Below are 12,875 nucleotides of genomic sequence, written 5' to 3'. Positions count from 1 at the left end.
TAACTCTACTGGAATTAAAATACATCTATATGGACGGAACTGGAGGATATTATGGTGAGCGAAAAAAGTCAGTGAGAGAAAGACAATTATACAGTTTCACTCATATGTGAAATATAAGAAACAGTTCGGAGGATCATAGGGGAAGGGATGGAAGCTAAATGGGAAGAAATCAAAGAGGGAGACAAACCATGAGAGACTCTTAGCTATAGAAAACAAACTGAGGGTTCCTGGAGGGGAGGTAGGTGGGGATTAAGGTAACTGGGTGACATGCATTCAGCAGGGCAGGTGATGTGATGAGCGCTGCCTGTTCTGTGCAACTGACGAATTACTGAACTCTGTATCTGAAACTAATGATGTATCATATGCTGGCTAATTCAATTTAGTTTAACAAAGTATTAAAAAATAATAGTTCAGAAACGACCTCTTTGGAAAAGACGATATTTGAGCAGAGACCTAAAGCAAGGGAAAGTGGCAAAGACTGTCAGTTGTCACTCTTGAGATGGTGGTACATAGCGCCAGGGACAGCAGCAGCGCCCAGATGACCCGATAGATTTGGGATGTCCATCAGACTTCTGAGGGGCGCGGCTGAGAAGGCAGACGGATGTACAGTACACATCCAAGTTCAGAGAGCGGTCTGAGGCCGAGCTAGGGCCTTGGGAGGTGTGAGTCGGAACTGGCTGCAATTCAGCGGACGATATGCGAGCTCCGTGCGCCAGGTGCTGGGGCTGGCGACGGAGATGAGTGAAGCGATACCGGGACAGGCTCGGACCGGATAACCGGTAAGTCCGGTCTGGCTGTGCTCGGAGCTCCGGGCGGGCGGAAGCAGGCCCGGCAGCGGCGCCCTCCCCCGCGGCCCGGAGGCGGGGAGCGTGACGCCCCACGCGCATCACAAAGCCCGCGTTGTGAGGGTGGCGGTGGGGGGGGGGCGCGGGGTTGGCCCGACCGCCCGCGGAGGCCCGGGAGGCGGGGCGGTGCCCCCACCGTGAGCGCGCGGCGCCCTCTGCAGGCCGCCCACGGCTGCATCCCGGTAGCCTCGCCTTCCTCTCCTCCCTCTTCCCGCCTTCCTCGGGCCACATATTTTGTCGTTGTCGCTGTTTCCGAGACTTCCTAAACCTCCGGCTTCCGTCCTTTCACCCATCTCCCAGGTCAAGCGTGTCCGTGTCTCCTCGGGAGGACTGCCAATAAAGTTTTTCCTCTTCTCGCTCTTAGGCGCCCTCCTTCTTAAGTATCGCGAGATCCGGCGGCGCGGCGACGATGGCGGCGGCGTTTGAAGCCCCAGCGGCCTTAGCGACGGAGGAGGCCGCTATGCCGGCGGAGCGTGTGGCCTCACAGGTCGTGGCCTCGGAGCCATTCCCTGGGCCGGTGCGGGGCCTGCGGACGGCTCACGACGTCAGCGGCCCACGGACCCGCACCGGGGACGTGCTGCTGGCGGAGCCGGCCGACTTCGAGTCACTGCTGCTGTCGCGGCCGGTGCTGGAGGGGCTGCGCGCGGCTGGCTTCGAGAGGCCCTCGCCGGTGCAACTCAAGGCCATCCCTCTGGGGCGCTGCGGGCTCGGTGAGGGCGGGGGCCGTGCTCCTGCCGGGAGGGTCCGGGAGGAGCCCCAGGGCGGCCGCCGGTGCAGGCCTCTGCCTGCGGCCAGGCGCTGTGCGCCTTCGAGCCTCAGTTTCCTCTCTTGTAAAACAGAGGCGCGGTGTTCATTTGGAAGATGGTTACTGCCCTTTGCACGGTGACCGGTGGCTCTCAGTTCCAGAAGATGAACGGTAGAGGTTCAGGGAAGAGGCATGTTTCTGGATATGACCTCATGCTTTTTTGAACTAAAAACGAAGGTGCCGTCTGGGTCCTCTTTGGAGACCCTTCTGGTTCTTTGATTTCATGTTGGTATCTAAGCTTTTTTTAGTCAGTACTGGCTAGTGATATATGTGCATGTATATGTATATATGTGCATGCAGATGTATATATGTATATATACATTTTATTATTTACTCATTTATTTTTCCTCCTCAGATTTAATTGTTCAAGCCAAATCTGGCACTGGGAAAACCTGTGTGTTCTCTACCATTGCTTTGGACTCGCTGGTTCTTGAAAACCTGAGTACCCAGGTGAGTGTAGCTCTGAGAACCCAGAGGAGGAGGGGATGTAATGTGGATTTTATCACAGGTTGGATGCAGTACCAGTAGCTCCTGAGAGACAGAAGAGATGAATTTGATGAGTGAATTTGATGAATGATTGAGTTAAGCCATATGAAGAGTATAGAAGTAAAGTAGACATTAAAACTGTGGAGCTGGGTACCTGAGTGGCTCAGTGGGTTAAGCCGCTGCCTTCGGCTCAGGTCATGATCTCGGGGTCCTGGGATGGAGTCCCGCATCAGGCTCTCTGCTCGGCAGGGAGCCTGCTTCCTCCTCTCTCTCTCTCTCTGCCTGCCTCTCTGTCTACTTGTGATCTCTCTCTGTCAAATAAATAAATAAAATCTTTAAAAAAAAACCCAAAAACAAACAAACAAAAAAACTGTGGAGCGGCTTGGTGGTGTGGATGGTGACCAAGGATTTGGTTATGAGCGTTAGAAGTTTGGAAGTTTCTGTTACTGCATCTTAAATAGATTAAGTCTGCCATGGGTGTCAATTTTTTCATTACCTGAAAATACAGATAGTTCTTTATTCTTTTACTTGCTGACTCAATTGTAGGATTTAGTATTTGGTGTGACTGATGGTAACATGGTGCTCTGGCTGTTGCTGGTAACTGCAGGTGATTCTTAGAGAGAGCCTCTGTGAGTGTGTCCTGTTGATCTCCCATCTTCTAGGTTCTCTTGGAGTAGATCTGAAGATGGCCTTACCCAAATTAATAAGAGATTTAGTTTTGGGGTTCGTCTCAAAGTTTGGCTCTGCCCATGTTATGTATAAATAGTGTGCCAGTACATCCATATCCAAAGCCTTTTGAGTCTTACAACCACCAAATTCTGGGTTATGCACATAGGAAATCCTTCTGCTTCCCAAGGACCTAAGTTATTCTACTTGTGAATTTGAGATGTATTCGAGATTTTGGTTTCTGACAATTTGGCAGTAGGTGGAAATGCCAAAACGCTGAATAAGTTCCATAAACCAAATTTGTCAGATCTTTGTGTTCTCAAAATAATACATATTCATTTTTGAAAATTGGAAAATTCAGAAAAGAAAGAAGTACCAAAGAAATGGCACGTACTCTTTACCTACTTAGAAAGAAGCTGCTGTTAACTGTTTTGGCATATTTTATTCTAGGTTTTTGTTTTTGTTTTTTGCTTTTTTTAAGGAACTTTTTTCTTCCCATAGCTGAGAACTTGTCATTTTACCTTGTCCTTCGGTTGATAGTTACATTGCAGAGTTCTCACTCTGAGTCTCAAGCCTCCTTTTTCATGGACCTAGATAGCTGACCCTGATTTGGTCCAGTGACATGGCCTCCCTGCTGCTCTTCTAGTACACTAAGAACATTACTGTCATAAGGCCTTTACATTTGCTTTGTTCTCTTCTTGAGAACAGTTCCCCAGGTGTCACGTAGCTAGCTCTAGTCTGTGGTGTACCTTTAGGTCTCTGCTCAAATGTTACTCTCTTAGTGGCCTAGATTGCCCCATTTAAAATAACTCCTTTCCTTTCTTGTCACTTCTCTCTTTTCCCTGTTTGATTTTTTTAGTAGCACTTTTCATTGTATGTCATAATTTATGTATGTTTGATTATTGTGTATCTTCTTACACAGAATGAAAGTGCCATGAGAACAAGGACTGTGTATTATTTCTTATTTTAAAGATTTTATTCATTTATTTGAGAGAGAGAGAGCATGAGCCATGGGAAGGAGGCAGAGGGAGAGGAAGAAACAGACTCCCCACTGAGCAGGGAGCCTGATGTGGGGCTTGATCCCTGGACCCTGAGATCATGACTTGAGTCCAGGGCAGACACTTAACTGACTGAGCCACCCATCTCCCCTGGACTGTCTATTGTTGACCATTGACTGTACAGCAACTTACATATTGCTTAGTACGTAAAGTAGGTTTTTGTTTAATATTTGCTGAATGAACACATAGGTGAATGAATGGAATAGCTTCCCTTGTCTATAAAAACCCATCATTTAAAATGATCGTTTAAATGAAAAATAGCTTACTGCAGTATGAATGTGCCAATCACATGTACCTCTTCCACTGACTTGTTAAAGGTATATATATTTTATGCTTTTTTAGATTTTGATCTTGGCTCCTACAAGAGAAATTGCTGTACAGATACATTCTGTTATTACAGCTATTGGAATAAAAATGGAAGGCTTAGAGTGTCATGTCTTTATTGGAGGGACTCCATTATCACAAGACAAAACCAGACTTAAAAAGTGTCATATTGCTGTTGGCTCTCCTGGTAAGATATCACCCTGTTCATAACTGGGGCTTTTAAGGAACTGAACACTTTTCATTTCATAGAAGTGATATAATTAAGGTAAGAATATGGGACTCTTTAATAAATATGATAATTATTTTGAATATTGTAAATGAAGAGGCTTAGACCAGTAAGATACAGACACATGACTGGATTACCAACAGAACTTAGGAAATCTCCATTCCGAAGGATGTTTAAGCACATGTATAGAATTGGCTTCTGAGAAGAGGAGGAATGAAGTGATTTTCACAAAGCCTTTCTAAGCCATGGATTGGGATTCTTTGCTCCTCTATTAATCATTCATTCACGAATCACTCCTATCAGAATTTAGTATTCAGGGTCTTAGCATTCAAGTCTTTTGATGGGAACAGTGTTATGATCCATACTTACTGGTGGTGAAATGTGAGAAAAAAATAATGGATTTAGCCAAGATCGGAACTCAATTTCTGATTGTGGTTCAGTGTTTAAATATGTAATAATAAGGGTCGGGTCAAGAAGGTCAGCAGTATAACCTGTGAGTAAGTAGGGTAACAATATTGGCTGAGATTTGCATACATTTAGTGCCTCTTAAATATTTCAATATGCTTTTTTCTGGAATTTAGGCAGAATTAAACAACTGATAGAACTTGACTACTTGAATCCAGGCAGTGTACGTCTGTTTATTCTTGATGAAGCAGATAAGCTTTTAGAAGAAGGCAGCTTCCAGGAGCAAATAAAGTAAGAGAAATAACTTGCTTGACTGTTAAAATGGTGTCCTAAAGTGTCTCTTTTTAGCTTTTCCAGGTGGTAGTTAACTGTGATTGGTTTCCATGGTGTGTATTTCTCTTCTGTTTCACAGCTGGATTTATTCTTCCTTGCCTGCCAGTAAACAGATGTTGGCGGTATCAGCTACCTACCCTGAATTTTTGGCTAATGCTTTGACAAAGTACATGAGAGATCCCACTTTTGTAAGACTAAATTCCAGTGATCCAAGTCTCATAGGTGAGTATAGGTATTGGATACTTAGATTCCTGGTTTGTGATATTCTGGATCTTTTCCATGCCTAGTTGACTGTTGCTTTCATATTTACTATTAGGATATAGCAAATATGTTTGTTTTAATAGAAGACTTGACTTCTTTGTAGGTTTGAAGCAATATTACAAAATTGTCAATTCATACCCGTTGGCCCATAAGATTTTTGAGGAAAAGGCTCAGCATTTACAGGAACTGTTCAGCAGAATTCCATTTAATCAAGCCTTAGTCTTTTCTAATTTGCACAGCAGGTAATGTACCTTAAGGGGTCACCTGGGGTACTGGTGAAATAAAAGGTATTAGGGTTGTATTTATAAAATTATAACCCTCTATGTTACTTTTCATAGAGCACAACATTTGGCAGATATCCTTTCTTCTAAAGGCTTTCCTGCTGAGTGCATTTCAGGTAAGTTCAGCTTTTACTTTAATCAGTGTTTAGTATTTTGACTTGAAGCCTGTCCAAAGTCAGGAGGAGGAAATAGTACTTTGTGAGTTGCCTTATGAATGTGAGGTTACACTGAGTCTTCAGAGTAAAGGAAGTTCCAGGTGAATTTTATATTGGGATTTGATGTAGTGGTATTCTTGTTCTTCAAAAAATAACTTGGTATATAATATGAAACTAGAAAATTGGGATGAATTGTCTGTGAAGAACTTAATAATTTTATAAAGTTTGTCTTTGTCATCTTCAGAGAAAAATAGATTGCTTTTTCTGTAATCATTGTAAAAATGTTAAGAACTGAGCCTGAATTAACTGCTTTAAGGTCTTGTGGAAGGCAAAGATGAATTTTTTAAAGATTTTATTTATTTATTTATTTGACAGAGATCACAAGTAGGTGGAGAGGCAGGCAGAGGGGGTGGGGGGAAGCAGACTCCCGCTGAGCAGGGAGCCTGATGCGGGGCTCAATCCCAGGACCCTGGGATCATGACCAGAACCAAAGGCAGAGGCTTATTAACCCACTGAGCCACCCAGGCACCCCTTAAGATTTTATTCTTTTTTTTTTTTTTTAAGATTTTTATTTATTTATTTGACAGAGATCACAAGTAGGCAGAGAGGCAAGTAGTGAGAGAGAGGGGGAAGCAGGTTCCCCACCGAGCAGAGAGCCCAGTGCGGGGCTCTATCCCAGGACCCTGGGATCATGACCTGAGCTGAAGGCAGAGGCTTTAACCCACTGAACCACCCAGGTGCCCCGTTAAGATTTTATTCTTAAGTAATTTCTGTATCCAATGTAGGGCTCAGACTTACAGCCCTGAGATCAAGAGTTTTATGCTTTATCCACCGAGCCAGCTGGGTGCCCAAGATGATTCATTTTTGACATAAAGCTAAATTATTACTGCTGACCTAATAGGAATGAAAGATTTAAAGGAATTTTTGATCAGTGGGATCCTTTTTAGAGTTTTCATTGATAGCTTAGTTTTTAACCTGTTAGCCTAAGATTGTCTAGTCATTGTGTGTCATGAGATATTGGGGAGAATGTTCTCTAATGGACAATATTTTGACCATAGATCATGTATCTAAACTAAATTTATAAACAGCTGATTATAGCAATTTTATTTTCCTAAGAATTATTCTACTTCATATGTAACTTTGCAGATAAAATATTATATCTGCAGGAGTAACCTAGTCACCATTTAAAATTAATTTTTGAATTTCAAGTTGCCTGCCTTACCAGATTTTAAAAGATTCTGACTAGTTCTTAACCTAGAATTGCATATAAGGAGAAAATTAACTTCATTTGGTGTATTTTTCAAGTGTTAAGACTGATAGTTACAATTTCTGCTTTTTGTGGATTTGATAAATATGTGTTAGCTTGTTCTTATATGACTTTCTTTTGGGGTGTTTTTAGGCAACATGAATCAGAATCAGCGTCTTGATGCTATGGCCAAACTGAAGCAGTTTCATTGCAGAGTCCTCATTTCCACAGATTTGGTAAATCACCTTTTCAGTTTGGGTGACTACGCCATCTTGACTTGGGCTCTTTTATCAGATGCACAGGTTTCATTTATTATTTTATGTGGGTGTATCTGATAAGAATCGATAAGAATATCAGAAGGGAATTTTCTTTCCAGTGCTGGGGAATTTGCTTTCTTCAAAGTCTTTTGTATTTTCATCTTTATTCTTGAAACTGGTCATTAGAAATGAATTCCCTTTGCTCCTGATCATCCTCCTTTTCTTTTTTTAAATCTTTTTTTTTTTTTTTTAAGATTTCATTTATTCAATCTGACATACAGAGATCACAAGTAGGCAGACAGGCAGGCAGAGAGAGAGAGGAGGAAGCAAGCTCCCCGCTGAGCAGAGAGCCCGATGCGGGACCCGATCCCAGGACCCTGAGATCACGACCCGAGCCGAAGGCAGTGGCCCAACCCACTGAGCCACCCAGGCACCCTCATCCTCCTTTTCTTAACTTGGCTGTTGGCTATATCAGAACAGGCGGATGTGTGTTGATGCCAGTGTAGCAGTTAATGCAGACACTTGTTCTCTTCTTCAAGACTTCCCGTGGGATTGATGCTGAGAAGGTGAACCTGGTTGTAAATCTGGATGTACCATTGGATTGGGAGACATACATGCATCGGATTGGCAGAGCTGGCCGTTTTGGTAAAAAAAAAAAAAAAAGTTTGGCTGCTTTCTTTAGGAGGAAGAATTGTAGATGTGACAGTGGAGCGTCACTTACATGAAACTGATCTACTGCATAACATTCCCTCTGTACTTTAGGTACTTTGGGGTTGACAGTGACCTACTGTTGTCGGGGAGAAGAAGAAAACGTGATGATGAAAATAGCCCAGAAATGTAACATCAACCTTCTGCCTTTACCAGGTATATTTTGTCTGTTCATTTTGCTGTCAAAAGAATAATCATATTGGCTATAGGCATAAAAATAATAGCTGATACGGAGTACTTAGGATATTGGGTTCCGTTCAGTATGTTATTTCATTTAATTCTTACCACAGCCCTGTGAAGGGTCTGCTGTTATTACCGACTTTTTGTGAATGAGGCTATCAAGGCATTGAGAAGTTAAGTAGTTTGCCTAAGTTCTTATAGCTCATAAGCAACAGGGAGAAGATTGCAAGCTAATTCCTGGCACATGAAAAATGTTTTACTACTGTATTGGCTTCATATTTACTTCATATTTAGTTTGTAACCTTGTAATTTCATTTTATCCTTTTATATAACAGGGCATATATTTTATTACTTTTGTCACTAAAGGTAATTCTTGCCATATTCTCCTTCATGATCATGAAGAAGGAGTAGTATCTTTGAATGCTCTTTTGAAAATTTTGAAGTGTTCTCTTTTTTTCCTTTTTTAAAAAGTTTATTTATTTATTATTGAATAATCTCCACACCGACATGGGGCTTGAACTCAAGACCCCGAGATCAAGAGTTGCATGCTCTTCTGACTGAGCCAGCCAGGCATCTCTGAAATGTTCTCTTTTGATTTTAGTTAATCATTTGTCAAGCTCATTTTTTTTTCCACTTTGGAAACTGCATATCTGAAACTATTAATGGTCTCTTGAAAATTTTTAAAAAACTGTCATGTGGAAATGTGGTTTATTTGCTATGTATGATAATGTATGCAGTGTTATAGGGTTTATGTGTATATACATGTGTATATGGACATATGTGTGTGTAAATATATATATATAAACATATATAACATATACATGATCTTGTAGAATATCAGATACATAGTTACTGAATAAATACAGTATGGAATATTTTACTAATTTATATATAACTCCTTTAGTGGTTTTTATAAAGCTAGATTAAGCAGAAGTCTGGGAATGAGTTTTGGCTTTGTAATTACTCATTCTGTGATCTTTTTCCAAATTTCTTTAATTGCTCCAAACTTGTGTTCTGGTTTAGAAAGTACTTGTTTTTAGAAATGGTCTTTAGGTTCTCTGTCAGTTTTAGGACACTATAGTATGTAGTTCTATGTGTAAGTCTATTGGTAACCTGTCAAATGATTATAATGTGGAAAAAATAAATTGAAAATTGGTATAAGAGGGTTAAGACTTTTGGTGTAGGATTCAGTATCATAGCATCTAGTGATAAAAAGAAAATTTGCCTTTGGATACTGGAAAAGGACACATTTGGATCTTTTTTAGTGTTCATAGAGCCCTGAAATCATGAGAAAGTATATTTGTGGTGTTAGATTTATATTGGAGTGGGAACTTTTAAGACAGTAGACTGCTCAGATGAAGTACCTGTGGCAGGAGTGGGAGAGAAATTGGCCTGTTTGATAGGTATGGGCAAGCAAGGGATATCACCTTAGAGCTCTAGTCAGAGGGTCTGTTCAGCCAGGGTTCAGGAGCCCCAGCTGAAGAGTCCTGATCTGAGGGATTAGGTTGTGGGTACATACACGTGAGCACCAGTAGCAACAACAAACCAGCAAGACCAGCAAGGTCTCTATGTTTTGTCTGCCTAAGATGAAAACTGATCACACTTTGGGAAGGTCAGAGTATGTAGGTAGGAGCAAATTGTCCCACCTGGATGGAATAGGAAATTCAGAGAACTAGAGCTGGCAACTTTTTTTTTTTAAACTCAGACGTGCCATTGAGACCATAGATCTTTTTTGCAGTCATCTAACTTTTTCCCTTCTAGAGATTTTTCTTCACTGTTGGGGGCAGTGATTTCTTCCTGTTGGGAGTATAGAGTGGCGGATTTACTTGGGTGCGAAGTTGTAGTTTTACTGTTTCCCAGCTGACAAGCTTTGGGGAGCATAATCCCTTTTCTAATATCTTGTTTTGTTGTCAGCATTATTGAGATAAAAGGGAGGAGTTGGGAGAATTGTTGCAGACTTGAATCTTACTCCTAGCCCAAGTTATTTTTGAGTGGGAGGTATGGGGAGATGTTGCTTGTGGGTTTGGGATGGGTCTTGCATATTTGTGGGCATATTTCTTTACTGCAAGGATTATTTAGGTCATTTGAAATACTAATATAATGTACTCCTTAATCTTCTCAGTATATTATTAGTATATTTTATTTCTTAACCTTATTTGATCATGGAAGGCTTTATGAAGTCATTCAAAAATTGCTGGTCTAGATTTGCAGCTCAAAATTTTAAAGTATTCTTTTGTTCCTTTTATGTAGATCCCATTCCTTCTGGTCTAATGGAAGAATGTTTGGATTGGGACGTGGAGGTTAAAGCAGCTATGCATATGTATGGCTTAGCAAGTGTACCTACCCAGCCCTTAAAAAAGCAGATCCAAAAAGTGGAGAGAACCTTTCAAACTCACAAAACTCATGGTAACCACGTGGCTTCATCTAGAAATACTTCTGTATCTTCACTAGTAGTCAAATCAAAAAATAATACTAAACAGAAGCTTCCTGTGAAAAGCCACTCAGAGTGTAGAATCACAGAAAAAGCAATGTCACCAAAAGAAGTGGGCAGTGGCATACAACTGGAAGAGCCTATGAAGTCTTCTGTTGAGATCTCTGTTGAAAACACTACCGATAAGCACCAGGTCAGAGAAGCTTTACCTGCGTCACTGCCCAAAATTCCTTGTCTGTCTTCCTTTAAAATCCATCTGCCATGCTCTTTGACTTTTACAGAATTGGTAGAGGATTATGAACACTATATTAAAGAGGGGTTAGAGAAACCTGTGGAAATCATCAGGCATTACACGGGGCCTGGGGATCAGACTGTGAATCCTCAGAATGGTTTTGTAAGAAATAGAATTCCCGAGGAGAGAGTGGCGATACTGGCAAGTAGTAGTCAGTCTGGAGACTCAGAGAGTGACAGCGATTCTTACAGCTCGAGGACTTCTTCCCAGAGCAAAGGAAATAAGTCCTACTTGGAAGGCTCTTCAGATACTCAGCTGAAAGACTCAGAATCCACTCCTGTGGATGGTCATATCTCTTTGGAACAACCTCTGAATGGAAACGACACCCCTAATCCAGCAGAGTATCAAGAATCACCTGGAATCCAGACAAAGACCAGGCATAAAGAGGGGGCTAACCAGAGAGCCAAGCAAAGCCGGAGAAACCCTCCCAGGCGGTCTTCCTATCGTGTACCGGCAGAACCTCAGGATGATGGTTGGTATGACTGCCACAGGGAAACCCATCCGAGTTTTTCGGATACCTATCAGGATTACGAGGAGTACTGGAGGGCCTACTACAGGGCATGGCAGGAATACTATGCTGCTGCTTCTCAGTCCTATTACTGGAATGCTCAGAGGCATCCAAGTTGGATGGCAGCTTATCACATGAATACCGTTTATCTCCAAGAAATGATGCGAGGCAACCAGTGATTGTAGACAGCACCTCGCACCATCCAGAAATACCAGTGAGTGATACCTTTGGATAGCCAACCTCCTAGGCCTATAGTAGAGTGGCAGTTTTGAGGAATTTGAAAAGTCTTGAGGCTTCCCGCTGGAACACCTCTATTTTTCAGATTGTTTTGACCTACCTGACCAGGTACATTATCTTTTTTTTAAAGAAACTTCACAGATCAGATTCTTGAAGGAAAATTTTGGGAACACAGAGTGAAAGGATGGCATTTTCTCTAAACCATTTGAAAAAGAAACATTTAAAAAGACCTATACCAGTGCTTGCTTTAAAAAAATAAAAACAGTTGAGATTTTAAAAATAATGTCAAGTTTATGCTGTGGAGTTCTTGACAAAAGGCTTGGACTGTATTTCCATAGAAGTGTGTTCTTGTAGAAATTTGTAGCATGATAGATCAGAAAATCCCCTCGCCTTTTATGTTTAGGCAGGAAGGACTAAATACTGCTTCAGACTTTCCCAAAGGTACTTTCCTGCTTTTTGCTTCCAGTAAAAATATGTTACCAATGAAATCGCAAACTTAGCCAAATGTTTATTGACATGTTTATTGTTCATCTTTTGAATGTCTTTTAAGATTGTGAAAGCTGTCTATGTTTTTACTGTGTATTAAATAGCTCAGGATCATCAGTGATTGTCTTATTTTTGTTTCTTTTCTTTTTTTTTTTTTAAAGATTTTTTTTATTTATTTGACAGAGATCACAAGTAGGGGAAGAGGCAGGCAGAGAGACGGGGGGAAGCAGGCTTTCTGCTGAGCAGAGAGCCCGATATGGGGCTCGATCCCAGGTCTCTGGGATCATGACCTGAGCTCAAGGCAGAGGCTTTAACTCACTGAGCCACCCAGGTGCCCCTTATTTAAGAAAAGGAGTAACTCTTACTCTTTGTTGGTTCTGGGACCCTTTTATGATTGAGATGAAAGCTATAGATTCGAGGAGTTCCATTCTGTAAACAGGAACTGTATGTGTAATTCTAAGAGGTTCGTAGACCCTCTCAAGCCCATGTATGGAACCCAGCCAGGTTAAGAACGGCACTACTCTGCTGGGGGGCTAAGGGAAAGTTCTAGCTCTTTAAGTATTTTTCGGAAGCTTGAATTCATTCTGTTCAAACTCTTCGCACAGTGTGTCCTAATCTTATGTCTTCTAAAATTTCCCCGGTTTTTACTTTTAATGTTTTTAATTTAAATTTTCTCCCAGTTTTT

The 12,875-nt window shown here is 41.5% G+C and overlaps 1 protein-coding gene across 1 annotated transcript; it reads left to right on the top strand.

Moving 5' to 3' along the window:
* Nucleotides 1-928: 928 nt before the first annotated feature.
* Nucleotides 929-12,307, top strand: DDX20 (DEAD-box helicase 20). Its single transcript, XM_004769778.3, has 12 exons — nt 929-1,027; nt 1,210-1,555; nt 2,006-2,100; nt 4,203-4,371; nt 4,992-5,106; nt 5,228-5,370; nt 5,513-5,651; nt 5,748-5,806; nt 7,245-7,327; nt 7,888-7,993; nt 8,111-8,212; nt 10,487-12,307. The coding sequence occupies exons 2-12, from the start codon at nt 1,255-1,257 to the stop codon at nt 11,644-11,646; spliced, it is 2,472 nt and encodes an 823-aa protein (XP_004769835.1). The 5' UTR covers nt 929-1,027; nt 1,210-1,254; the 3' UTR covers nt 11,647-12,307.
* Nucleotides 12,308-12,875: the final 568 nt, after the last annotated feature.

The sequence above is a fragment of the Mustela putorius genome, unplaced genomic scaffold (assembly GCF_011764305.1).
Source record: "Mustela putorius furo isolate JIRA1106 unplaced genomic scaffold, ASM1176430v1.1 tig00000585_pilon_pilon_pilon, whole genome shotgun sequence".
NCBI classification, from domain to species: domain Eukaryota; kingdom Metazoa; phylum Chordata; class Mammalia; order Carnivora; family Mustelidae; genus Mustela; species Mustela putorius.
This window is presented reverse-complemented; position numbering and strand designations above follow the sequence as displayed.

Excerpts from the sequence above, each read along its gene's own strand:
- DDX20 (XM_004769778.3), top strand. The coding sequence starts at position 1,255 with ATGGCGGCGGCGTTTGAAGCCCCAGCGGCCTTAGCGACGGAGGAGGCC. Across the intron at positions 5,807-7,244 it reads TCCTGCTGAGTGCATTTCAG|GCAACATGAATCAGAATCAG; the intron begins GTAAGTTCAGCT and ends GGGTGTTTTTAG. Across the intron at positions 7,994-8,110 it reads TGGCAGAGCTGGCCGTTTTG|GTACTTTGGGGTTGACAGTG; the intron begins GTAAAAAAAAAA and ends TCTGTACTTTAG.